This window comes from Camelina sativa, chromosome 19 (assembly GCF_000633955.1).
Source record: "Camelina sativa cultivar DH55 chromosome 19, Cs, whole genome shotgun sequence".
Taxonomy (NCBI): Eukaryota; Viridiplantae; Streptophyta; class Magnoliopsida; order Brassicales; family Brassicaceae; genus Camelina; species Camelina sativa.
In genome coordinates, this window is record NC_025703.1 from 4,631,124 (window position 1) to 4,656,663 (window position 25,540).

The 25,540-nt window shown below is 38.4% G+C and overlaps 8 protein-coding genes, 1 long non-coding RNA gene and 1 pseudogene across 13 annotated transcripts in view; 5 read left to right on the plus strand and 5 right to left on the minus strand.

Moving 5' to 3' along the window:
• LOC104767425 (probable pectinesterase/pectinesterase inhibitor 25) overlaps positions 1–667 on the minus strand; it is a 7,731-nt gene extending 7,064 nt beyond the window's left edge. Inside the window, exon 1 of the mRNA XM_010491453.2 lies at positions 3–667. Within this exon, the coding sequence (XP_010489755.1) occupies positions 3–542 (540 nt within the window). The 5' untranslated portion in view covers positions 543–667. The remainder of the gene's footprint in view (positions 1–2) is intronic.
• Positions 1,332–3,894, minus strand: LOC104764787 (protein SAD1/UNC-84 domain protein 2-like). The gene is made up of 2 exons (XM_010488385.2): positions 2,468–3,894; positions 1,332–1,925 (listed from the first exon to the last, which is right to left on the minus strand). The coding sequence occupies exons 1-2, from the start codon at positions 3,551–3,553 to the stop codon at positions 1,638–1,640; spliced, it is 1,374 nt and encodes a 457-aa protein (XP_010486687.1). The 5' UTR covers positions 3,554–3,894; the 3' UTR covers positions 1,332–1,637.
• Positions 3,984–5,291, plus strand: LOC104764789 (F-box protein At3g08750-like). The gene has a single exon (XM_010488388.2). It carries the CDS (start codon positions 4,046–4,048, stop codon positions 5,255–5,257), a length of 1,212 nt encoding a protein of 403 aa, XP_010486690.1. The 5' UTR covers positions 3,984–4,045; the 3' UTR covers positions 5,258–5,291.
• Positions 5,302–10,097, minus strand: LOC104764788 (alpha-L-arabinofuranosidase 1). Of its 3 annotated transcripts, XM_010488387.2 has the most exons (19): positions 9,761–10,097; positions 9,152–9,374; positions 9,004–9,058; positions 8,674–8,876; positions 8,453–8,574; positions 8,215–8,368; positions 8,039–8,108; positions 7,756–7,901; positions 7,634–7,679; positions 7,507–7,559; positions 7,281–7,425; positions 7,080–7,198; positions 6,924–6,995; positions 6,734–6,837; positions 6,600–6,656; positions 6,328–6,517; positions 6,064–6,210; positions 5,782–5,976; positions 5,302–5,399 (listed from the first exon to the last, which is right to left on the minus strand). In XM_010488387.2, the coding sequence occupies exons 2-18, from the start codon at positions 9,347–9,349 to the stop codon at positions 5,818–5,820; spliced, it is 2,040 nt and encodes a 679-aa protein (XP_010486689.1). In that variant the 5' UTR covers positions 9,350–9,374; positions 9,761–10,097; the 3' UTR covers positions 5,302–5,399; positions 5,782–5,817. The 3 variants fall into 3 exon arrangements, with proteins under 3 accessions (XP_010486689.1, XP_019096894.1, XP_010486688.1); XM_010488386.2 differs by lacking the exon at positions 5,302–5,399 and having other exon boundaries at positions 5,632–5,976; XM_019241349.1 differs by lacking the exons at positions 5,302–5,399; positions 9,761–10,097 and having other exon boundaries at positions 5,602–5,976.
• Positions 10,824–11,296, minus strand: LOC104764790. Its single transcript, XR_763783.1, has 2 exons — positions 11,075–11,296; positions 10,824–10,983 (listed from the first exon to the last, which is right to left on the minus strand). It is a non-coding gene; the product is annotated as an uncharacterized LOC104764790 (long non-coding RNA).
• Positions 11,789–13,371, plus strand: LOC104767426 (annotated as a pseudogene).
• Positions 14,130–16,101, plus strand: LOC104764791 (transcription factor PCL1-like). 2 transcript variants are annotated; one of them, XR_763784.2, is made up of 3 exons: positions 14,130–15,533; positions 15,646–15,797; positions 15,885–16,101. XR_763784.2 is itself a non-coding variant. In XM_010488389.2 (2 exons), exon 1 carries the CDS (start codon positions 14,506–14,508, stop codon positions 15,514–15,516), a length of 1,011 nt encoding a protein of 336 aa, XP_010486691.1. In that variant the 5' UTR covers positions 14,130–14,505; the 3' UTR covers positions 15,517–15,533; positions 15,646–16,101. The 2 variants fall into 2 exon arrangements, 1 of the variants encoding a protein (XP_010486691.1); XM_010488389.2 differs by having other exon boundaries at positions 15,646–16,101.
• On the minus strand, positions 17,030–19,045 carry LOC104764793 (R3H domain-containing protein 1-like). Of its 2 annotated transcripts, none has more exons than XM_010488391.2 (4): positions 18,694–19,045; positions 17,654–18,296; positions 17,298–17,537; positions 17,030–17,209 (listed from the first exon to the last, which is right to left on the minus strand). In XM_010488391.2, the coding sequence occupies exons 1-4, from the start codon at positions 18,782–18,784 to the stop codon at positions 17,185–17,187; spliced, it is 999 nt and encodes a 332-aa protein (XP_010486693.1). In that variant the 5' UTR covers positions 18,785–19,045; the 3' UTR covers positions 17,030–17,184. The 2 variants fall into 2 exon arrangements, with proteins under 2 accessions (XP_010486693.1, XP_010486692.1); XM_010488390.2 differs by having other exon boundaries at positions 17,630–18,296; positions 18,694–19,039.
• On the plus strand, positions 20,618–21,984 carry LOC104764794 (transmembrane emp24 domain-containing protein p24delta6-like). Its single transcript, XM_010488392.1, has 4 exons — positions 20,618–20,860; positions 21,233–21,454; positions 21,548–21,624; positions 21,717–21,984. Exons 1-4 carry the CDS (start codon positions 20,651–20,653, stop codon positions 21,859–21,861), a joined length of 654 nt encoding a protein of 217 aa, XP_010486694.1. The 5' UTR covers positions 20,618–20,650; the 3' UTR covers positions 21,862–21,984.
• Positions 23,360–24,648, plus strand: LOC104767427 (putative F-box protein At3g10790). The gene has a single exon (XM_010491455.2). The coding sequence runs from the start codon at positions 23,451–23,453 to the stop codon at positions 24,597–24,599; it is 1,149 nt and encodes a 382-aa protein (XP_010489757.1). The 5' UTR covers positions 23,360–23,450; the 3' UTR covers positions 24,600–24,648.

Genomic DNA, 25,540 nt, shown 5'->3' on the forward strand with positions numbered 1-25,540 from the left:
GTCTCCTGATTCGTCACCACACCACTGAGAAGACTGTTCACATGCTCCACAAGAGCTGCGGTCATCACCTGCGCGGACTTGAGCTCCGTCGTGACGGTTTCGAGGTAGTTCACACTCAGCTCCGATAACTCGCCGCAGTCCGCCACCGCACCTATTTCCTCGGGCGTGGAGGAGCCTGGTTTGCTTCTCACTCGCCTTGCGTATCCTGTGATGGCTTTGGAGAGACGGCTTGCTTGCTTGAGGCATTGTTTTATCGTGAACTTGCCGTAACTGTATGGATCCGACGGTGATGACTTGACAGCGTTGAGGATCGAACGGCATAGCTTAGGGTATGGAGTTGACTTACAAGCCTGAGAAGACGACTGTGACTGTGACGGGGGCAAAGTAGGTGGGCGTGACGGAGGCTGTGAAGGTGACAGTGACGGGGACAGAGAAGGTGACTGTGAAGGAGGGTCTTGTGTTGAGATTAGCAAAGCCAATGAGAGGAAACTAACAGACATTAACAAGAGAGAAGAAGAGAAGTGTAGTGTTTGCATTTTCATCTTGTTTTATCTTGTATGTATTTATGGTATCTGTTTTTGTGGATCTGTATAGCCAATATATATATACTCTACGAGGAGGGTTGTGATATTTAATGAATGCATGGATTCGAGGGAAACTGAATTATGTAATTGCATGTTGGTCTAATAATTAATATACACGTATAGTTTCGTTTTTGGTCAAATAAAGAGAACTAATTGTTTTTTGCAGCTGGTGGTCCACCGTCACGATGACCGGACTTGGGTTGACTTGGTTAGTAGAAGAGTTTTTATTACATGTGATTTAACCGTGAAATTGGGGTATTTTAGAGCTTAATTTTTTGTTTAGTCCATTTAGATATGCCAGTTGACACTGTAAAAGAATTAACATTAATCAGTCATGAACAACATGTTGAGATTAATTTAACTTTATTACAATTTTAGAAGTTAACAAGCTGGGTTGACTTGATTAGAAGGGTTTCCACCTTATTATATGATTTGACCGTAGATTTGCATGTGATGTGTCGGGGAGCTTTTAGACAAGGCAAGATGGTGAAGCCTAAAAGAAGTCGTCACTCTCTAAAGCCAAGACGGTGGAACCGTGTAAGTCTAAAAGAAGTCGTCACTCTGTCTAATCTATCACACAATTCACACTTACAAGTTATGGAGTCCAGTTAATATTACCCACTCTTCCTATTAATGACCTTGACAATAACCATCATAACCCAAAATCAATATTTCTTAAACTAACAAATATTTTGTAGGAACCCTCTACTAGAATTTGTAGGAACCATTGGAAAAATATTTTGCTAATGGCATCATTTACACACCTACTATATTGATATATATAACCAACACCGAATGCCAAATTAAATTCGGGATATTTGGTTTCAGTTCGGTCAGATACATTCTAACCAAATAAACCGAACTAAAACAGATTTAAAACTAAGATCGATGTGTTTCCTACTCCACAAAACTAAAAAAAAAACGTGAAGAAACGTTAATTCTGATTACAACTGACTAGAAGCTTTCCCACTAAATAAACCAAAAAAAAAAAAAGAGAGTTATCTATGAGAGGGAATGTTACAAGGAGAAGAAAAGATTCAAGTGGACCTCAGATCAAGCATGAACAGCAGAGACCGAGTCTAGTTCACGGCCATGAACCCTGAACCGGTAGATGCAAGTGTGTGAAGAGCTTCCATGGTTGGATGTGAAGTCTAGCCTGACAACGTTGACAAGTCCCGAGAAACCAGAATCTGTAATGTCAAATGTCTGTGCGTTGGACCTGTCTAAGTCGTAACTGAATTCTGTAAGACGGAGCATTGTCTCGCTCTCCATATCTTTGTCTTCTAGCCATCCTGATACTCGGCAATCCTTTGGGGCGCTTGATCTGTCAAACGCTACAGCCTGTTCGTTTTCATGGTGCATAACCGTAAAATCAGTGTAAGGTTTTAGCCTTCAGATGAAAAAATGATCAGACAAATGTTTACAATGGGAAGCAATGTGTGACCACCAAATTACACTCTCTAAGCAATGCGACTACACCCTTATGATACTGTGCATATAACAGTTCCACTCATTGTAAACGTACACAAGCTCCACTGGTACATACCACTATATCGCAGAACAAAGCACGAGAACACAACTGTATATTGATATTATTCAAAGGAACTGCTAAAGCTAGTGAGTAGCAGAAAAGAACATATGGTAAAAACTCTACTCAAAGATGGAAGGAAATCAATACAGGTTAAGCAACTAAGATCCTCTTTAACGCATCTTTACACAGCTACGCCGTAAACTAACCCACAAGCTACAAAACTAAATTCACAAAACTAGACGTACATGGCATCTCATACCAAAACATTTATCAAAAACCCTTCTTCAGGGCTAAAATCAACCTATAGAAACTGATTTCCCTGTGAAAGTATAGTATGAGATGCAAGAACTACCTTAGAGACATGTTCCAAGGTAACGGCCTCTGGTATTATCGGCGCTCTTAGCCTGATTTGGACATAGCCATTGCTTCCTTTCAAAGGAAAACACTGTCCAGGCTCCCCAAAACTCGGAGTTAACATCTTAACCGCTTTTTTATGAACCCCTCGCCTGCTTGTCCCAAACCAATTACCCCGACTTCCAACAAGATATGGGTCCGAATGCCCCATTACAAAAGCACCACCAGACGCTAACGCATAGTCTACTCTGCCAAGGCCATCAGCAGCATGTTTTCCAATCTCTTTCTCCACTACCCCACGAGCATAAGCCCTCAATTCATCAATGTTAACAGCAGAATCATGGACCTTATTACCCTTCTTCAATTCCTCGTAAACCCTCTCTAACTCCTCTCTAGACACCAAAGGTTTAGCATTGAACTCATCTACGGAAGCCTCTAATGTCTCAGTCCTAGACTCTACCTTCTTCAACTCACCCTGCAACGCAGATGACGTTGAATCGATCGTTTGCCTCAACGCTCTTGATTCGCTTTCCATCTTCTTATCAAGAAACTCGACTTGAACCTGCATCATCTTCGTCGTCGTCTTTACCAAACCATCAACGGCCGAGATACGACTCTCCAATTCCGATAACACCATCTCCGTTTCAATCGGAAAATTCGAAGAAGACAGAGACGTATCCTTCATAGTCAATTTCCTAATCAATTGAATCAACCCAACGATTAACAGAAGCGCCCCGAATTGCTTAGCGAATACCCTAACCACTGTCTTCCACTGCGCCTTGTTCGTCTTATTCCCCTGAACCTTACGCGTTCGACGCTGCGTGGTGGTGGTCGTCGTATTAACCCCCGTCGCGGTGGATCCTGACTTCCTCGTCACCGGACCTACGTTGTAACTGCTAGATCTCTCAGCGACAGCCTCCGCGCGGATCAGATCCTTGTTCGACGACTCTCCAATTGCCGCATTGGCGGCATGCGATTCGCTCGGCGGGAAATCAAAACTAGATTTCTTCTCACCGGCGAGAACCGGCGTCCGCTTAACAACCGCCGTCGGAGTACCGGTGAGAGACACCGTCGACGCCGACATAACAATTTCACGATTTTGTACTACAGAATTCGAAAATCGTCTTCCTTTGGATTGAAATAAACCCTAATTTTTGACTACACAGAGAGAGATTTCAAATGGAACCCCTTTATATATTTTTTTGGGGACAAAATACAAAAATTTCGAAATCTCAAAGTCGTTTCTTCTTCTTCTTCTTCTTCTGGAAGCGTCTATGTTCATCCCACACATTTGTTTCTTTTGCGGTGGATACGAAATCGAGAACGCAAACAAGAATTGTAGTGGGCTTTTGCTTTAATAAGCCCAAGAAAGAACTAAGCCCACCTTCATACTAAATAAGTTTGGTTCGGTTGAACCGATTTGCTTGCTGATAAAATCCTCGCGCTTCAAGTCAATAAATACTAACTGAGAAAAACGAAAAAGGAAACAAGAAACCATTTGATCACCTTTCAAGTTTCAAGAATCAATACTCTCTCACATCTCTCTTTTTCTTCTTCTTTCTTTCAAAACGTCCCCATGGCTCAGGCTCCCGCGAATCGTTTTTCGTCGTTGCCGTCTGAGTTAGTTGAAGAGATACTTTGCAGAACTCCGGCTGAATCTTTGAACAGTGTCAAAACGACGTGCAAGCAATGGTACGCAATCATCAGCAGCAACGCAAGATTCAAGCAAAAGCAACTTGATCATCACATTCACACTTCCCAACGATTCCTAAGAATCGATGATGAGCGTGCGCGTCAAATCATGGACCCGGTGACCGGAATCGTAACAGAAAGACCTCCTGCGGTTCAAATCATGGACCCGGTGACCGGAATCGTGACAGAAATACCAATCCCCGACGAGTTTAATGACCTACTTCCGGTTTCTTGGATGGTTCATTGTGATGGACTCATGCTCTGTATATGTAAAGACTGGGAACGACGAGGAGGTTACGTGCGTCTCGCAGTTTGGAATCCGCTTTTGGGGAGAATCAAATGGATCGAACCATCGGATGATTACTGGGTTCATGATTATTTCGGGGTTGGATACGACGACGATGCATCTCGTCACAACTACAAAATCTTGAGGTTTGGTTATAATCTTGGTAATAAATCTAGAGTCTATGAGATCTATGAATTCATGTCTGATTCATGGAGAGGTATTGATGCTGGGTTTGATGGGGATATAGTTATGAAATGGGAATGTGTGTCTGTCAAGGGCCACATGTACTGGCTTGCTTTAAAGAAGGAACGTTATTTCGTTCTATGTTTTGACTTCTCCGAGGAAACATTCAAGGACGTATGCGATTGTCCTGACTTTTGGAACGATTGTAGCCGATTAGAATGTTTCAATGGAGATAGACTCTCTTTCTTAACACAAGATGGAGAGGGAACAAGAGACATTGAGGTGTGGATGACAAACAAGTTGAGTGATGAGGTCGTTTCCTTTGCCAGTCACTTCAGTGTCACTACTGGCCCTGACCCTGGCCCTGCTCTTCTTCCGCGGTTACGGTTCCTTACTTGTCCGGGATACTCCATCGGCAAGCACAGAAATATCATGGCATGGTGTGAGCAAACTGTAGAAGAAGACGAAGAATATACTTGGGTTTCTGTCTTCACTTTTTACGAGATTGATGAAAGTGGTGTCGTCACGAAACAAATTGAGACTAGTAGAAGTCTATCCACTGAATACAGTGAGCTGTCAACCTGTAGCTATGTCTATGTTCCGAGTCTGACCCCGGTTCCAGAATGAGAGGTAGATGTAAGGGTTGCTTCGTGTTCTTCTCAATGCTCTTNTTTTTTTTTTTTTTTTTGGTCTTTGCCTTTGTTGATCGTCTACCATGTAGTTGAAGTCAACTACCATACTATGTATCTACAGATGTTACTAAATTGACCTGGGTTTGGTACAGAGTTGTATGTGTATTAGAATCAATCATTCGTAACCTAGTTATATATAGCTAAACCCCACAGGAGCAGAAACTAAAGCATCATTTCAACTGTATCTATATGGTAGACAATAAATATGGCATATTATCCGAGAATTTTCAAGCTAATTTGGAAACCAACAAAAGTACAAAACAATTATTCATTCAGTAGTCATCCTTAAATAATTTCTATATTAAGAGGTAAGGAAATATATATAATATACACAGATTGCACCCTGTTATTCCTCATTGTGACACATAAAAGAAGACAGAGCATTGCATTTGTAAAACATTAAATTAAAATTGGTAAATGACCAACAATATAAACAACAGTTTATTTACGAATACTTACAGTAAATTATTTATATTTATTGTCATCGTTAACTCTTCAGAGAGTGGTGGTTTTCTGATGAGAAGAAGAATCAGAAATTGGCATTGTTATCTTTGCAGATTCCTTCAACAAATCGAAAGAAGAGAAGGAATGTGGCGGGAGAACAACGGTCAGATCCTCCTCTGCCATCTCTAGCAAGCTTTCATGTGGCACAACCTGCAAAAAAGAGTCAGAATTAGAGCTTAAGCAGTAAGAACAGGGGATTTGTGATGATGATGATTTGTCTGTTTCTTGACTTTATACCTTCTCTGGCTGTGAGAAGGAATTTTCATCCATCACATTGGTAGATGTAAGTACTGTCTTCTTTGATCCCGAAACTTTCATCACGTTCGGGTCCAATCCAGTTACCAACACTTTCATATTTACTGAGGTAGCTCCGAAGTTTACTGCCTGCATATGAATCCAAAGTTAACAGATTTCGAAACAGTTTCTATCTTTCCTTTTCTTTATTTGGCTCAGAATGAGAGTTCAGGATTGAATTTTCTGCGGGTAGTTCTCTCGGTTTACCTTTAAGCGTATGTAATCTTTGCCATTGTTTTTCCACGAGATTGCGGAAGCGACAAGAGAAGAGGAGTTTCCCTTGAGTGTTGAAGTGAGAAGAGTTGCTCCACTTGACTCTGCAAAGAACCGTTGGACCCAATAGCTAGGAGTTCCATATAGATGAGAGGAATTGAAGACTATTGCATCAGGGTTCCACCTGAAACCAATTGAGATTGTTGCCTTAGCTTCCCGAGTACACACAAGAACAGAAAAAGCAGTAGAAACTAAGTGAGAGATACCGTCTATCGTTTGTGTTCACAAAGAGTGGTGCATAGCTAGCCATTTCCACAACGTCACTGCAACAACGAAAGCATTAGATGGTTTTACTCATTCCATGTTTTTAGTTGCGTTCAAAGCTAAGTTTGAAGGAAACCTATTCTTTTCAAGACCAATGAGAAACGCAGCTTCTCCAAGAGAGGCGAGAAGGCTTCCCGTACCAGCATCTTTTCCAGTCACAGCATATTCACTGACAAAAGCCTGCAAGAGAAAAATCACAAAGTGAGCATAATGCTGAAAGCTTCATCTTTTCTTTCTTTTGAAGTTAAGTTGTGTTATAATCTCACCTTTGGACCATTGCGTGAAGTGCGGTCAAATTGATGATACATGGAAAACAAATTGCTAGCAGAAGTGTAAATCTGTGACAAAAGGAAAACACTTTTTGAGACGAAAGAGAGAACACAAGACAACAATTACAGGTTCTGGTCAGAAAGAAATTTTACGTGAAAGTCATAGTAATCAGCTGGGTGGTCGAGCGGATGAGAAGAACCATCGCAGTTGGAGATGATTTTGATATCTGGGTAGGCTTTTTTTATAGCATCATAGAACACAATATAGTTTCCTGCAAAGTTGTAATCTCATTTAGTATCAAAGATGCTCAATAAAAGTCTCAAGTGAATGTGATCATAGAAAAATTGCAAAACCTCTGTAGTATGTTTTTCCACAATCTTCATTTCCAATGGCAACGTATTTCAGTTCAAAAGGCCCTTGGCGTCCCATTTTAGCTCGAACAGATCCCCATGTAGAATTAGCATCTCCTCGGGCAAACTCAATACCGTCGAGTGCTTCCTGAAACAAAAAAGAGGCAAACAGTTTTGGTTTTCAGGCTTTTGTCCACTACAGAAACAGAGGAAGGTTTCGTAAACATACTTGAACAAAGGGCATGATACTGGCAGTTTCAACTTCATCATTATGACTTATCCCTGCAAAAAGGTTAAAATTAAGGTTGACAGATTTGGAATACACAAGAGGGACTAGTCGGACAATGAAAGAATACCGTTATTAAACACCCATATCGGGGCTGCACCAATGTCTTCTGCCAACTACAAGAATGTCATTTAACTTTGATATCGAGCTTGTGAAATATAAATAGAGTCAATAGAAAAAAAGAGGTCTCACTTGAAAGAACTCATAGTGGCCAAGGCCATCATCGGTCCAATACTTCCAAACATCACCAAAATGGCCCGGTCTCTCTTCCCAAGGTCCTACGGTTTCTTTCCAGCGTAATGCATTACTTAACCATTCACCCTCGACAAAACAACCACCTACGTTCACAAAGATCCAGAGTAAAGAATAAACTTTAGCTTATTTCATCTTAAGTCATGCTCTTTACCACAATGAACTAGGAAGTGCGTATCTGGACAGAACAAGCAAAAAAAATACTATTAGCCTTAAATATTACCTGGGAACCGGATGAAACGGGGTTTTATATCAACCATCATTTGGAAAAGATCGTTTCTGAAACCATGTCCCTGCAATCAACTAAAAAGAATGAATATTTTGTTTCTTCCATATTTTCTCTATCTGCAATCTCTCATCTTAAGGCTCTATAGGGAATCAGAAAGAAGGAAAAAGAACCTTATAAGTATCCACTGGCATGGCTGAGACTTGGTCAATCCATATTGACCCTTTCTTGGTTGTTGTTAACTGAAGTCTTGCACTAGGATCTGTCCCTTTTGCCTCCAAAGTAACCTCTTTTTTAGTCCATTTCGAAACATCGGAAGCAGAAGCTCTGCATTGAAACAAATTAAAGCACATTGAAACAACAACAAAAACGTATTTAGACTTAACTAAAGAGTCTGAAATTGTTTCTCACGTGATCTTTTCAGAAGCAAGAGTCCGTGATCCATTCGAGCTCGTCAACGACACAGACAGATCGATATCACCAGTTGAACGCACATAAAGAGCCACCTTGTACTTCTTTCCTTCTTGAATATTCTAACAGAAGATTAAAAAATGAAAAACAGATTTACCCATACTCTTGACACCGAGGGAAACAGAAACCCAAGCTGTAAAAGTTTCACAATTATCACTCACCATGCCCCAGTAACCAGGGTTATAAACTCCAACACCTCCTGATGGACAACCTTGGCTATCACAGAGCACATCCATTCTCAATGCAATTTTATTCCGTTCAAAGCATGATGAACGGTCTGTAGCTACATATATGGGTGAATGATCACCAACAATGGACCATGGCCATATATTAGACGGTATGTTTTGCCCACCAGCTTCAAACCCTGGAAACCAAAGTTTTTGCTTAAAGAGTTACTACCACCTTTTTCCCATCATGTAAAGAAAGAAAAGAAACAATGATTGATTCCCATGGATTTTCAGAAGTAATAAGCCAAAAAAGAAGAAACGAACCTCTGTTGCTAACAAGTTCAGCCCATAATCCACCAGCACCAGCATGGTTAATCTCCTGTAAATGATTTGAACATATAAAGTTTTCGATTGATTCGAACACATTGTGTATATAGCAGAGACCTATAGAAGGCTGTAAAAATTAACAAACCTCGAAGAATATGCCAAATAGCGTTTCAGGAATGGGTCGTCCAGCTCCGTTAGAAGCATCAACTTGCAAAGTGACGGCTGGTTTAGGATCTTCTTGAGCATCAACAACACGAAGGCTTTGATAGACGAAGCAAGAGCCAAGGAGAAAAGAAAGTATGCAAATACTTCTGAGCAACTTCCAAGACTCCATATCCATCATCACCACATCCAAATAAACCAACAACCTACAACATTTACAGAAACATTGAATCTTTATTCAACTCAATCCGTTTGATTATTTAAAAGAGCCTCAAAGGAAGGTAACAGCTAGTAAAAAAGAAATACACCAAAGCCATAAACGAGGGCTAAATTAGAAAAACACAAACGTTGCTAGAAATCAAGAGTGGCTTCTCAATCTCAACTCATAAAGTCAAAACCTTCAGAGACAAATTAAATCACAATTGGCTTCAAAAACTAAACTCAATATGCTCAAATTCAGAGGGAAAGGTTCGTTTTTTTTTTTTTTTTTCAGATTCTACTTATCAAAGCTTTAAACTTTATGACTAAAAGAGTTGAGAATGCACAGTGAAGAACCCAGAATTGAGATCAACAAGAGAAATGGAAAACAAACCTGTGGGAATCAACAACGACAATGGATTTGATCAAAACGAGAGACAAGAGGAATGGTGGGTGAAGGATATAATAATATATCAGAGACAGAAGAAGAGGGAGGAGTGAAGGGGTAGTATAAGAAAGAATGTTTTTTGTTTGCTTTGGGGATTGATTAGCTTGGAGTAAGAGGCAAAAACCCAGAGAATCCTTGCTTTCACGTTAGATCGAATTGCTTGTTTTCGTGGAACAAGTAGAAGTTGATTAGAAGCGACGACTACTGAACCCTCTCTTCTCTTTCACCTGTTCGTTCATCTATACTTCTTTTTTATTAATCTTTTCTCTATTTTGGATAATGATGTTTTCTTTCTACTATGGATAATGTTATCATTAGTACGTATTATTCTTTTGTTAAATAAAAACTGGATAATATGATAAACCTACCAGATCATTTTGGTTGCATGTCATCTTCAATGGAGTGGACTGAACTGTTTTTTTTGTTATTTCTCAATCAGAAGATCACGGATTGAATCCACACTAATCTCCGGATATTAAGAAATAATTGAATTTTTTTTTTAGTCCGACTATTTTTATTTCGTAAGTAAGAGAAGGTTAAAACAAAATTTACAAGCGTAAGAATAACCATACCGTCTCCTTTGATAAATTATATAATTAATTCTTTTTTAGGACCAACTATGATAAATTGTATAGACAAAAGCTAATGATTAAGTTTTGGTAGATTTATCTAACTACAATTAAGCTTTCGAGCTCAGCTTATCTTTGAATAAATTTCCTCGAAAATTACAATTACTTTGCCTTGGCTTATCGTCTTTTGAGTTGGATAGAAGAAAGAAAAGAAACAGGGCTTCTAACCGAATTAGCAATGTCGTTTCTAAATAATCACTAGTGTTTTCCAAATAATAGTAAATAGATTAATAAGAAACAGAGACTAGAACATGTTGTCCTTCGAATTGTGTGTAAACTATGTATAGATGCGATCGTCGTAGAGTACAGGCTGTACAGCCAGCCATGTTTAGATCCGTGCCGTGCGTCAATATCATAACTTTGTTCTTTGGGATATTTAGTTGTCTAAAATCTTTTTGGTTATATTTTCTCTTTGAAACGTATCTGAACAACAAAATTCACCAATAAACAAAAAAAAAACAAAAAAAAAAACTACTCTTGAACTCTAGATCCATCATCACACGCATCTATGACTTAAGAAGATCTCGTAAAGAGTAAGATCTGGAAAGAAAAAAAAAACAAGATTTATGGTTTTAAAGTGAGAATCAAACATCAATCATCAAAATCAAGAAAAAAAAAAAAAAATACCAACCGATCATCTGATGAACATACAAAAACATTCGTAACATCACAAAATCTCTATAACGTCATCACGGTATTGCTTTGTCTACATTTGGGAAAGGGCGATGGCGTCATCACTTTTTCCAAAAGTGTAGACAAAGAAGCACAGAGATGACGCAGACGTATCGTTACTACTCTTCTGTGGTCGATAACCGCCCTCAAATCTAATCTTTGAGAGTTCAGCTGAAAACGTGTGTGTAAATATATATATATAGGAGGCTACTCTAGGGTACAATCTGGAAACCCTAGAAGAATCTAAAGTGAAGTCGCCGCTAAAGGCAGCCAGAGACAATACTCGAAATAGAGTGGTGACTAATTTTGCAAAATATGGGCTAAGAAGCCCAATATCAAAAGCCCAATGTTTACGCAGCAGTGACGTCATTCCTTAAAAACTTATCTTGCTGTCAAAGAAACCTCTACTACATCAAACTAGGAATTTTCTTCTTTTGACGAAACGAAAAGCAAAAGGGTCTAAGTAAGGTCTTTGCTCACCAGATCTCATAGTGTTTCGTTAATCTGATTTGTTGTTCTCACCACAAAAAGAAACCTTGTCATCAGAGATGCCATCGGAAGCACGGATTTGTTGTCGATGCAAGGACAGGATCAGTGCGTTGCCTGAAGATTTGCTGGTGCATATATATACTGTGTTTAATCCCAATAAAAGATGCGGTGAACACCATGTTTTTTGTCGAAACGATGGCGTTTTTTCTGGACGATGCTCCCTAAACTCGACTACACAAATAGCAACATACGCGGGGAGTTTTACCCGGAGATATGTGGTTGGGACTTCATTGACAAGTCATTGCAACTCCACAAGGCACCTTCATTAGAAATATTTAGTTTTCAACTTGATCAAAAATTTCCGGTTGATGTCGATATCGGAAAGTGGATTTTAAACGCGGTTGACCGTTGCGTGCGAAAGCTGATTTTGGGGATTAACTTTTTACTAACCGTAGATCCTACCAGGATCAGCTTGCCTAAGAGCCTTGACACCAGCAAAGTGCTTGTGAAATTGAGTCTATCGGGCAAGTTTCTCGTTGATGTTCCTTCCCCGGCTTGCCTCCCGTCCCTTAAATCGCTGGTTCTGAAATTTGTGGTGTATAAAGACCAAGATTCTCATGTTAAGCTTTTATCGAGTTGCCCTGTTCTCAGAGATTTGTACGTCTTCCTTGATAATCATTGCAATGTGACAAGGTTCAGTGTGAAAGTTCCTTCTTTACAGAAGTTAGAGTATGTGGATCGGTCGTTCTTTGACAATGATAAGCGCTTGGTTATAGATTGCCCAAGATTAAATTACCTTTACATTACTGGCAGTTTACGAGACGGTTTCTTGATCAAGAATATGCCTCGCCTTAATGTGGCCACGGTTGTTCTCTCCTGTTCTCACCCGAATGAAGAGTTTCTGACATCTTTGTCCTCTGTCACGTTTCTTGCTTTGGGTCCTATCAAGGTAACCATTTTGATAACATTCGACTCTTTACTTCTCTTTGTTTGTGATCACGTTGCTGCGGTTTACTTATGTTGTGTTCTGTTTCATGCAATTAATTGCAGGTCGCAGTTTTTAGTGCCATTAACTTCTCTCGGCTGGTAAAGTTTACTTTGCGGACATATCGTTTCGACAATTGGTTGGAACCACTTATGCTTTTGCTTCATAAAGCTCCTAAACTAAAAGCTCTTAAGATCATCTCTGTAAGTATATACCTCTCTCCCCTCCCTCTTCATCGAACAAGTTTTGATTTTGATGATGGACTTCAAATTTAAAGTAAACGTGTTTATATATAAATCCTCTCTGTTGCTTCTCAGAGTCAGGGCCATTTCCCACTTTCGTGGAACCAACCGAGTTCTGTACCGAGATGCTTGTTGTTTCAGGTTGAGATCTTTAAGTGGGTAGGCTTTGGAGGAAGTAGAGAAGAGAAACAATTTCTGGCTTTCATCCTCGCAAACTCAAAATGTTTGAAGACGGTGAGAATCTCACTGAGACCTTATAAGGCTGATGAAGTGAAAAAGAAGATAATGGAGTTGGAGGAGTTAGAATCTATGTATAGGGTTTCAGCATCAGCTCAGGTTCAGTTTTCTGCTTGATTGCGTTAGAGATGGTAGAGAGTGAACAGGAAGAAGAGTATTCAGGTTCATTTCTAATGATTTTCTCTGTTTTTGAGTTTTGGTTTTGCATATAGCTAGCTGGCAACCCTTTCTTCAATTATCTCGTCCTAATTTTCTGATTTCATTATGACAATCTTGGCTGGTGAAAATGCAGATACATAAGCCTCTTTGATCCCCACTCTCTTAACACTCAAGCTTCATAATTTGAACATGTTTTCCTCTATCTCGCGCTAATTTGGTAGCTATTAATTAATGAATATGCAGATGTTCTAAACATGCAAAATACTGGTTTGAAATGAAGAACATTAGATGATTAAGTTTTACTTGGGAATGGATTAATATCAAATATTAATCCAACAGTTAGAACGTTTTCATTGTTGTTCAACGAAAAGATTATGATATTTGATGACAATATGATCCTTCTTTTGATATGATCCTTATTGTAAATGTTCTTGTCTTTGCTTACAAGTGAACCCACATTGGGCCTTCCAATTTCTCCAAAAACATAATTATTTATTGACAATGACATACTAACAGCATCACATATTTTTAAAAAGAAAACTGAATAGAAAAGAAACACGTTTTTATTGCCAAAAGAGTGATCAATCTTATCATGTTCTTCCAAAGTCTGAACTAACACACCGAATACACCAATAAAAAATTTGTAATCACGATAGAACCACAATTTCTAGAAAAATAGTTATAGTATTTACTAAAAAGAGAGGCAATCAAAAGAAAGGATCATCAACCAAACAAAACAAACCAGTTGTAGTCTGGTTTAGGTTCACTTCATCGATTCTAAAGCTTACCGTCGGTCGAGTATTGGGATATGATTGACATTAAAAAATAAAATAATAATGAGAACTCAAAAATTGTAGATTTGGTAAAGTACTCTTTCATCATAAATTAGAGATTGGAAAAAAAAAAAAAAAGCTGAGAAGAAAGAAAAAAAAGAAGAAGATCCACCTCGAACTTCTCTCCATCTTTCTCAATCATCATCTAATTTCTCAGATTCCGTTTCTTTCTCTCTCTCTCTCTTTCTCTTCTTCTTCAAGCCAGACTCTGATAAAAATCCAACCTTTATTTCTCATCCTCTGTTTAAAGCTTCACACTTTGTAAAAGTTTGTTTCTTTCTTTCCCCCACAGATCGATTTTGATTAGTCTCAATCTCAGTGGGAATTTGTTACTTTCTCTCTATGATCTCTAATCTTCAAATGTTTCTTGGTTTGTGAAATCCAACAGTTAAAAAAATTTCAGCTTTTTTTTAAGCTCTCTGTTTTTTTTTTTAATTTGAAGATAATGAGAGAAGACGAGTCAGACTGGTTCGCAAGATGGGAAGAAGAGTTACCATCACCAGAAGAGCTCATGCCTTTATCTCAATCACTAATCTCACCCGATCTAGCTCTAGCCTTCGACATACGAAGCCCTAGTCAAGGAAACGGTAACTCAAATCAACCTCACCATCATCACCAAACCACAACAACTCCAACAACACCTTCTCAGCTTCAGCTTCCTTCTTCACAAGCCAATTCCTCAGCCGAGTTCGCTGCAGATTCAGCAGATCTAGGCTCTGGTGGTGCTGCCGGAGACGAACCCGCAAGGACTTTAAAACGACCTCGTCTCGTTTGGACTCCTCAGCTTCATAAGCGTTTCGTTGATGCGGTGGCTCATTTAGGGATTAAAAACGCTGTTCCCAAAACCATTATGCAGCTTATGAGTGTTGATGGGTTGACTAGAGAAAACGTTGCGAGCCATTTGCAAAAGTATAGGCTTTATCTTAAGAGGATGCAAGGTTTGTCTTCTGGTGGTGGAGCTGGTTCAGATCCGGCTACGGATCGTCTCTTTGCTAGCTCACCTGTGCCTGCTCATTTTCTTCATCCTAATCGTGTTCCGAGCTCTGATCATTTCATGCCGTCTTTTGTTCCCATTGCTACTCTTCAACAGCAACAACAAATGGCTGCTGCGGCGGCGGCTGCAGCTGCCTCTAATCCTCATTTACAGCCAGCTCAGTTCCACCACCGACAAATCGCAGCTGCTCATTTTGGCTCTCCGACGAATGGTGGATTCCATTCACCGACGAGTAATGGACAGTTTGGATCACCAACGAGTAATGGGTTTGGATCACCAACGAATGGGAAGTTTGATCCTTCGTTCTTGGCGAGGCAAACTCAGCAGCAGCAACCAATTCATAGAATGTCAACACCATCATTGCATAGTCCAGTTGGTAATTACGTTGAGGATTTGGAATCTGCTAATGCTAATGGAGGAGGCAGAACTGTCTTAACTTTATTCCCAACTCGAGACGATTGAAAAGCCCAAATCTTTAGGTAAATAACAAGATTCTGATTCTTTTGTTACCCCTTTGTCTTTTGTAAAACCATAGCTTGCAATGTTGATCTGTAGTTAATAAATGTGTTGGTATATTTGATTCCTTTATAGGTTCAAAACGTCTCTGCAAGTCATCAAGAACATTGATTTGAGTCTGGTCTTATCGCGTGGCGTTACTCTGTGCAGTCTTTTTAACATTGATACAATCCGGGGGGTCACTGTGTGGTGTGATCAAGTTCTGTGTCTCTCAAGTGGTCTTTCAGGTTCACTGCTTGTTTTTTTTTTAACCCTTGTAGCTTTCTTCTTTATGATTCATGTAAAGATGAGTTTACTCTTGTACATCCGTACAGTACAGCACGGTACGGTCACACTCAAGGTCTGGAAAAAGAATCGATCTTGATGGGAAAACAAAAAAACTTGCTTCACAAATGTTCTCTATGCTTTCTCATTTGTTGTAGATTTGTTCTTAAAGCTGAGTTGCTAAAACTGTTCCATCCCCTTTTTAACCGGCAACTGTTATAATGTGTTGTTAGAGAAGATATGTATATGTGATTGACCAGTGATCAATTCATTGATGCAAATAGTTGTACAATGTAAAAAGTATGACCTGAATGATGAAGCAGGGAATAAGCTAAAAGAGACAAAAGACAATGGGAAGCAGAATCAGAATCCAGGATCTGATGCTCTTATTACATCCTCAATCATACCCCAAACTTCATTACTACCAATTATAAAGTCGCATATAATGGAATCATTGAATGGACCAAACCCAAATAAAGTATTATCGATTTTTGATATTTTTTTGCTTTTATAATGAAAGTTAGAATTATTTAGGAGTTGAGTAATTTAAAGCAATGGGTGGTGGGTTCATAGCTGGCATGTCCTGATCTTGTCTCACCCTTTCTTTTCTTATAACTCTAGAAAAAAAAAATCTAATATGGTTGGTTATTCACGTAAAGAGTGTGTATTTCGATTCGGTTCTACGAGTATTATATTTTTTCCGACTAGGAAATTGCTAACCAAATTATCTACAGTGACCAAATGAAAGTACAAATAATAATAGAATAATTTTATAAATCTTGATTGGTCTCTCCATAAAACTTAAAATCATTAATCCAAATTTACCCACAAGTCTCTCTCTAATCCAATCTTGTGATTTGAGACCATCGGTCAAAGGAGAGTACTCGAGTGTTTTGATTATTCGTTTAGGAATATTGGGAAAGTGTCTTCGTCTCTACAAACTTGGAGAAAAGGACCCTCCAAGTCTTCACCACCCCATATTTATATGTAACCAAAAAAAGACAATAATCAAATTGTGTAATATTTAAGATCTCAAACGCGAGAGCATCCTTTCCATAGAAAATGTCAATTTAAGAAGTTCCTTTGAACAATTTGTTAGGTTCACCATAAGAGATTAAGAGGAACGCCAATCATCAAAGATTTGGTTTTTGAACTATATAGTCTGGATTTCATTCAAAGTTTGATAATAATATAATTCAAAGAAAAAGAGAAGATGATGTCTTGTTATATAAGAAAGAAGAAGCCATTGTTCGGAACAGAAACAGAGAGCTCCTAAAGGCTAATAATATCTATTAGAATTCTGCTTTTCATACAGACATTAAAGTACTCAAACAACCACTTCTCTTGCCGTCAGGGATTGCTTGCAGAAGGATACCTGCAGGGCAAATTGACGAGTAAGCAATAAATTTTGAGACATATCAATCAAATGGCGAATTGAACAAACAACAGTTTCACGAGCAAACCTGAAAAGATTTGTGTCTGGACCATTCAACGACTGTGCATAATTCAGAGAGGGTGAGTTTGGCCAAGGTGTATAAGAAGCCGGATTATTAGTAAAGGGACTCAAAGCAGGGTTAAGCGGATGCCCGTAGTTTAGGTTGGCTTGATGACCTCTTGGCATCTGAGGGAAAACCCCATCGTGAAACGGGAAGTGGATCGGTATCGGATTGAAGCTTTGGCCAGACGGCATAACTCTAACGTACCTACCAAACAAGAGAAAGACCTCTTTACATTGCAGCGCGTAAACTAATTAAAAGTTCTTGAACATCACGACTGAAGAGATGGAATGGTTTACCTGTAACCGGGATCCACGACATACCTGTCATAGCTCCTGTCATAATCCGGGTCATATCGATCTTTCTCTCTATCTCTGATAATGGCAACTCGAGAAGTCCTTCCAGAATCTCGAGTAACAGCATCAACAACAGGGTTGTTATTATTAACCGCCACTTCAGTCTCATTCTGGTTTATACATGTGTTGTCCTTCCCTTCAAGAGAAGAGGGAAGTCGTAGTGATGAAGAATCTTCAGAGTCAGAACTGCTAGGGCTGTTAAAGATCCGAGCCCGGGCTTTATCATACTCTTCTTTCCTCTCCTCAACACTTCTCAAAAGATTCTGTTGAACTTCTGATCCACTACCACCACAACCAGATCCTCTCTTAGGTCTAGGCTTGATTGCGATTTTAAAACCCTCAGGTTTACCATTCTCAGGTTGTTTCACAGGGATTTCGGATAAGCAGACACAAGGAAACCTACTTTCAGCTGTCTTCGTTACCAGGATTCTGTTCTCGGATCCATCTCCAGCACCAATACCATTGTCTAAAGCCATGGTTACTAGTCCATAATGCTGTGCAACTCGATGTGCAGCAAGACGAAGGTACGATGTTGGAAACGGCATGAATTCGAACTGAAGCTGCTCAGGGTTTTGAAAGAACTTTTGTATATCAAGCTCCATCCGCAAAACTAAAACACAACAACAAAAAGAAGCAACCTTTTATAACAACCCATCAACCACATCTGAATAGAATCTTTCCAGATACAGAAACTAAACTTTTAAAAAAGTGTTGAATTTGAAGAAGATCAAATTAGACAGACACTAAATCCAAAACAGAGTGTTCATAGTGTGCCAATGAAACAATCGTAATCATGAGGATTATAAATCATAGTCACGGATCTAATCAAACCCTAATCATCAGAGAAATTGAAACAAACATCCACAACAAAAAGAACGGATCGAGGATTAGAGAAATTCATAAATCAGACCCAATTCAATGAAACCCTAGAAAAATCAGATCAAACCGAAACAGAGAGGAAAGCGAAAAAATCGAAATCGTGGGGTAAGGTGAGAAATTGACTAAACTGGTGAGACGATGACGAGGATTCTGAAGAGCCTCGACGAGAAAAGGATCAACCATAGCTTCCTTCTCGGTCATAGCAGCAGCAGAAGCCATAGATAAATTAGAAAGCTTAATCCTTTTTATCTCCTCTGTTTTTGAATCCTCTGCTTCTTCTTCGATCTTTGAATTTTTGGCCTTTTCTCTATCTCACCGGACCGGAGATTAGAAGAGAAAACACATCAAGGAAACGAAAAGGAGATAATTTCTGATGAGCATTCTGAAGAAGAGGAGAGAGAGAGAGAGAGAGAGAGAGAGAGAGAGAGAGAGGGGTGATGAAGGGGAAGATGATGAAAAGACTTTCTCGACCTTTTTTATTCTTTCTCTCTCAAATCTCTATCAAGTGGGGAAGAATATAATGTGACAGTTGCTGTTTTTTTTTTTTTCTCGTTATTTTATTCATTTATGATTTATGTGTATGTGTGTGTTTTTTGGTGGGTTAAATTGTCGGACTTTTTCGAAAAATAAATTTATTTTTTTTTATATCGAGAAGTGGGTTTTTTTTTTTGTAAAAGTTGTTGATTTGGTGGAATCATAAAGTTTACTCTATTTGAGACTTTGGATTGGTGTGTCATATATCATTTTCCCATGGTGAAAATAGTATTATCCCAAAGTCCAATACTAGGGTCAGGGTGGTCGCTGGCTATTCAGCGAATGAAGGAAGATGAGTATCTTGTCATCAAATAGGAGCAGTTAATCTCGAACGTTACGTATTAAGTCCTGGGCAATCAGGTACCCAATCGAGTTTCGGTTCTACCCAATCGGGTTTCGGGTAAATCGATATAAAACTTACAGATCCCATTCGGTAATTTACAAAAAATTCGGTTCGGTATGGTTAGTAACTGGCCGGGTTCGGAGCGGTTTTCTACTCTAATACAAAATTTGAAATAACCAGAAATTTTTCCGGGTTATAATCGGTTCGGTTATTTTCAGTAACCAAAGTACTCAGATAACCGACTAAAACTCGAGATAACCAAAAAAATATAAATACCCATGTAAATAACCAAAATAACCGATTAATCCATAGCCCATTCGGTAATTCTGCATAACCCGAATCCTATCCGATACCGCTTTTATCGGTTCGGTTTCGGTATAGTTCTTCAGTACCGGATATTATGCCCAGGGCTAGCCTTAGTGGGTCAAGGCCTTTAGGTTAAACAGATCTAAAACGGTGGCCCAATATACTTAAGTTACAACCCGAACCCGAACCGAAGTCCATTTTACTAAGGCCTCTTAGCCCATTCGGTAATTCTGCTTAACCCGATACCGCTTTTATCGGTTCGGTTCTGGTACGGTTCTTCGGTTCCGGTACGGTTCTTCGGATATTATGCCTGGGCTATTACGTAATCTACTTTATAATCTAAAAAGTAAAAAACGCATGAAATGGTTGGTCTAAATTAAAGCTACTACTAGTTGTGAAATGTTGAAAGGCTTTTGCACTGGCTTCGTAGTTGCCCCCGTCAAATATATGTACTTCAGGTCTAGAGACTTGTGTTGTATAAATCCGCTCCAATTCCCAAGCCAGTCCATTGTCCATAGTGCTTATATTTGATACCAACATGACACGTACGTCGCGTATATAATCCATCGTACTTGTCTGTTGTAATCTTTGCTGAGTCGCTGACATAAAAATTAAAATTTTCTTTTAAGAAAATTTAATAAATGTGAAAATCTTTTTTATTGGATTTACTTCCTTTGTTGAGAAGATATTGGCTGGTCAAAATTAAACGCAGTTTCCATGTAAAGTACTTCAAAAACGGTCTCATAGACCACGGCGCGTGGACAATGTTCACCTCATACGACACGCGCCACTGTCTTAAAACCTTCTTTGCTTAATAACGTAAATAACCTTAAACTTACTTCCTCTTTTTTGTTTTTTTTTTCAATAACATTAAACATAAAAATCTCTTTCTCTCTCAAACGATGGCGATCTCACCGGTACTGTTCATTGGTTTGATTTGCCTTGCAGGCGGTGCCTCTCTTTTGCCGGCGGTCGAGGCGATATGGTTATCTGTTCCAACATCAGGAGTAAAATGCGTCTACGAAGAGATCCAAGCCGACGTCGTCGTTGTCCTCGATTACATGTGCATCGACGAGGGTTTCACTCAACTTGGTCCAACAGTGGATGTTCAGGTTTGTATACTAACCATATATATATATATATATATATATTCCAATTCCTTCGTACGCATGCTTGTATCCTTTTTAAACGATGCCAGAAAGAATTAGTTATAAGATAATGATAACATAGGTTTAGCTAAACAAGAAATTCAAAGTTGAGATCGACATTATACTAGTGATAGATTTGTAGGAAAAAAAATCAACTAGTCACCCACAAAATTCTCATGAACCACTTATTTTGTTTCTACCAAGAGATTTTGGATCTGTTGTTCACTAAGATTGATAAAATAAGGCTTTGGTGTAGAAATGTTTTATAGAGTATTGGAGTAAAGTAAGTGAGAAAGAGAAGTTATAAATTCAATTTGATGTCTTGGTTAAATGTAGGTAACATCTCCGTACGGGAAGGAACTGTACAAGACAGTAAACGTGACGTACGGTCAGGCTGCGTTTACAACGAAGGAGAGCGGAACATTCCTAGCTTGTTTATCAATGCATCACGACCAGACACATCACTCACTCAATAACTCTGTCATCGTCAATATTGATTGGAAGATGGGTATCAGAACCAAAGACTGGGATTCTGTTGCTAAGAAAGAAAAGATCGAGGCAAGTCCTACATTAGTCTCCAGTTAATATATATCTAATTACAATATTCCCAAAGAAACACATGTGGTTGAATATATATATTGTTATTTGTAGGGTGTGGAGCTTGCGGTTCGAAAGGCTACAGAAATAGTGAGTGGTATTAAGGCCAACATACTCTATTTAAGACTCAGGTTATCAATAACTTTCAACTCAATCTTATTTATATGAAATATGCAAAGAGGATTTAGAAAATGAAGATTAATTTATGAAAAAAATGGTGCAGGGAAGCATATATGAGGGATATAAACGAGAAGACAAACAAGAGGGTAGCGCATCTCAGCTTAATGTCTCTAGGACTCGCTATTGGCGTTTCAGTTATTCAAGTTTGGCATCTCAAACGCTACTTCCTCAAAAAGAAGCTCATCTAACTTCATTCTATACTATTATATATTTTAGAAAATTTGCTGTCTTGTGCTATCTTTGGGGGGTAACTATAGAGTGGACATACCATATCAAATAAAGAAACACATGTTTTTTGTGCATGATATTATTTTTTATCTATCACAGAAATTTTATAGAATCATCTAGGAAAGACTGATTCATTCATCTATATATAGACCAAGAATTAATCACAATAATACTATTTGCCTTGATTTTTGTATCGTGGTAATTGATTGATACTTTGAAAGAGGTAGAGGTAGAACTCTGGCTTTGAACTTTGAAGGGTGGACACATTAAGAGTACATATGAGTGACTTTAATAGCTTTTAGTACACCATTTACAGAGTAGCCGTGTCAAAGGAAAAATGATCCTTATTAGAGTTATTAATTAGGTCGTTTTTTGGACATCAATGCCAGTTTGAAAGTACGATAAATAATGTCAAAACTGTTAACATTACTACTGTAATAATTTTTACAGTAACATGTGTACTGTCATTACCTTTTGATAATGACTAAATGACCATTGACCAATAACGTCAACTCTACGTGACGCGCATGTTTAGTTTTGCCGCAGGTTGAGAAGCTATTTACATCTTTCATCACTTATGGACCGTTTAGTTATATGACTTTCGGGAAGTATAAGGTTCCTACAATGCGGTGTTTGGGTGCCTCGATTTTACATAATTGGCCACCAAAATACATAAACTGATGGTATATATGCCGTGGTGAGACACTCTAATCTCATATTATGTAAAGGGGATCATTATGTATGTCAGTAAACAATTATGTAAATGGGGATATCCAAACACCACATTGTAGGCATATTTTAAAAGAAATCTTTATTTTAACTTTATAAGCTTTTCAAAATAATGTCTAAACATTAATTTTAATCCAAATTTATTTCTTAATTTGTGAGATTATGTTTTTCTTTTCTTATAGTTTCATATTATTTTTACATTTGAAGACTTACATTTTAGTCATTTGGAAAGTTGGTTAAATATAAACTTAGGTTTGTTTTCTAAAACTAGAATTTATGTCACTAGCTCATATATTCAAACTTTCAAACTAAGAATCTAGTAATTTCATCAGTCTAGAACTGTCCATGCATCCGCATATACGATTAGGTGCTATAAGCACTTGTCCACCGTTAAAAAATGTGAAAGGTATATCTACAAATCTGACACTTTATTTTACTTTTTGTTTCCTAAAAAACTAAAATTGATGTGAGTCATATTTTAAAACTAAGAATCTAATCAAATTCTCGGTCTAGATCCATCCACGCATACTGAGAATCTAATAAGTATCATCGGTCTAAATCCATCCACGCATCCGCGTATATGATTTGGTGCTAAGGTCTTGTCCGCCATAGAAAAAATTATCGGTCTTGATTCGCCCACACATACTTAGAATCTAATAAGTACCGTCAGTCTATATCCATCCACACGTCCGATTTGGTACTAATGTCTTGTCCACCATAAAAAAAAAAAGTGAGAGGTCTATCTACAGATCTCCAAATCCGTGAAAAGATTAGGGTTTCGGAGTAAACAACAACCAAAAAAGCAGAGCTGAAAACAGCCATGATCCGGCTTGGGTCGAAAGAGAAGAGGTGTTACAGTTCACCACCTTTGACAAGGTCCCAAACCTACCCGTTGGAGAGGATTCCTCTAGAAATGAAAGAGGAGATTCTCATGAAATTGAAGGGCAAATGCATCTCGAAGTTCATCAGCATTTCTAAATCCTGGTCATCGATAGTCCGTAGCAAACGTTTCACCAACTTGTACCTGAATCGATCTTTGGCTCAGCCACGTATCCTTCTCTCATTGACCCACCGTGGAGACAATGAGATGCAGCTCTTCTACTCTTGCTCTCAGGAGGATCCGTCCTCTGATCATCAAACGGTCAGTTGTCCCCCTCTGAATCACGATAACTTGTTTGAATTTTTTCCACCTGTCCGCGGCTTGCTGTGCTGTCTGAATGATAATAATAGAGTGATGATTGGGAATCCTACTACTTGTCAATTTATTACTTTGCCGAGAGTCCAAACTGTGAGGAAAGGCATAAGCTACTTCTTTGGATATGATCCTGTTAATGGTGAATACAAAGTGTTGTGCATGACGGCGTCACGTAATGGTACAGCAAGCGATGTTGTGTCGCAGGAGCATCAAGTTTTCACTCTAGGAGCTAGGAGTAAGAAATGGAGAAAGATCGAATGTAAGCATCCCCATTATACTTCTCCTAGAACTGAAGGGCTATGCAGCAATGGTTTTGTGTATTATCTAGCTTGGATCCAACTTGATCTGTCTCTGATATGCTTTGATGTGAGGTCTGAAAAGTTTAGTCTCATTGAGTTACCCAAGGGCGGGAATGTCCAATATCTGTCGCACTACGGCGAAAAGATAGTTGCAGCGAATCTGTTAGTCACCGGTACACTTGACTTGTGGGTTCTTGAAGATGCCAGCAAACCACATTGGTCAGAAATTTCAATCGTGATTCCCTCTTGGACAGATTCATATGGTCAGTTTGAATTTTTCATCTTAAGGGGTAGACTTGGCAACGGCGAGCTTGTATTGGCACCGGTCTTTGTCACAGACCCGTTCTTTATACTATGTTACGATCTCAAGGAAAGCAAAGCTAGAAAAATCCAGATGGAAGGAATTGGGACTCACTTAATGCGTATTAATGTCTATCTGGATCATGTTGAGAGTCCTATGGTTCTGGAACTGTAAGGTAAATCATCTGTTGATGACTAGTTCTTTGTTGTTGTTGTCTGCTGAACTAATCTCTCTCTCTCTCTTTCTTTTTTTTCTTTTTCTTTTTCTTTCAAGTTTTTGAATTAAGTTGTCGGATATTGTTTGTTTAAGACTAATCCTTATTGGAATATGCTCAACAATAGTTCTGTATGCTTTTGAATTTATGCAATTGCAATGTTTATGACTTGTTTAAAATAATTTATGATTTTATGTGGAGCTTATACTGCTTTGGTTTTTTAATTTGATTTATTTTGGCAAGAGTGATGAGTTTAGTTTTGTTGGCTAGATGTATCTTTATCAGTTATCACCCATCTTATAAATCTTTTGCGTAAGAGCAAAATTACCTCAATAATTACCTCTTTCTTTCTTTCTTTTTTTTTTTTTTTTTTAATTATGTTTGACTAAAACCATCACACACGTTCGTGCTCGAAGANTTTTTTTTTTTTTTTTTTTTTTTTTTAATTATGTTTGACTAAAACCATCACACACGTTCGTGCTCGAAGATTTGATGTACTTTATATTATGTTTTTATTTAACCTATTGTTTGAAATAATTTCTACATTTGAAAATCTACCGTTTGGCCATTTTAAAAAGTAAATTGAATCTAAAATTTTAAACTAAGAATCTAAATTTTTTATTAGACTTATCATTTGAAGTCATTTCTACTAAGGTTGGGCAAAAAAACAGTAGCTAAATATCTAATCCAGAACTCGACCCAAAAATACCGTTTTGGTTTCGGTTCGGGTATACCTAAATAACTCTATTGTATTCTACATTTTTAAACCCGTGGGTTAGAGTTTAGGTAAGGGTAATACCCGCTATCCAAACGGGTACACATAAAACCCGAAAATATAGAAATATCTATAATATTAATAATATTTAGCATTGACATAATCCAGTTATCCAGAATTATAATT

Coding starts and splice junctions, on each gene's coding strand:
- LOC104764787 (XM_010488385.2), bottom strand. CDS start 3,553: ATGTCGGCGTCGACGGTGTCTCTCACCGGTACTCCGACGGCGGTTGTT. Junction 1,926..2,467: donor CCTTGGAACATGTCTCTAAG/GTAGTTCTTGCA, acceptor GAAAACGAACAG/GCTGTAGCGTTTGACAGATC.
- LOC104764789 (XM_010488388.2), top strand. CDS start 4,046: ATGGCTCAGGCTCCCGCGAATCGTTTTTCGTCGTTGCCGTCTGAGTTA.
- LOC104764788 (XM_010488387.2), bottom strand. CDS start 9,349: ATGATGGATATGGAGTCTTGGAAGTTGCTCAGAAGTATTTGCATACTT. Junction 7,560..7,633: donor GATATGGGTGTTTAATAACG/GTATTCTTTCAT, acceptor ACCTTTTTGCAG/GGATAAGTCATAATGATGAA. Junction 7,199..7,280: donor TGGAAAAACATACTACAGAG/GTTTTGCAATTT, acceptor ACAACTTTGCAG/GAAACTATATTGTGTTCTAT.
- LOC104764791 (XM_010488389.2), top strand. CDS start 14,506: ATGAGAGAAGACGAGTCAGACTGGTTCGCAAGATGGGAAGAAGAGTTA.
- LOC104764793 (XM_010488390.2), bottom strand. CDS start 18,784: ATGGCTTCTGCTGCTGCTATGACCGAGAAGGAAGCTATGGTTGATCCT. Junction 18,297..18,693: donor TCCTCGTCATCGTCTCACCA/GTTTAGTCAATT, acceptor GTTGTGTTTTAG/TTTTGCGGATGGAGCTTGAT. Junction 17,538..17,629: donor GTCGTGGATCCCGGTTACAG/GTAAACCATTCC, acceptor CTTGTTTGGTAG/GTACGTTAGAGTTATGCCGT.
- LOC104764794 (XM_010488392.1), top strand. CDS start 20,651: ATGGCGATCTCACCGGTACTGTTCATTGGTTTGATTTGCCTTGCAGGC. Junction 20,861..21,232: donor GTCCAACAGTGGATGTTCAG/GTTTGTATACTA, acceptor GGTTAAATGTAG/GTAACATCTCCGTACGGGAA. Junction 21,455..21,547: donor CTAAGAAAGAAAAGATCGAG/GCAAGTCCTACA, acceptor TGTTATTTGTAG/GGTGTGGAGCTTGCGGTTCG.
- LOC104767427 (XM_010491455.2), top strand. CDS start 23,451: ATGATCCGGCTTGGGTCGAAAGAGAAGAGGTGTTACAGTTCACCACCT.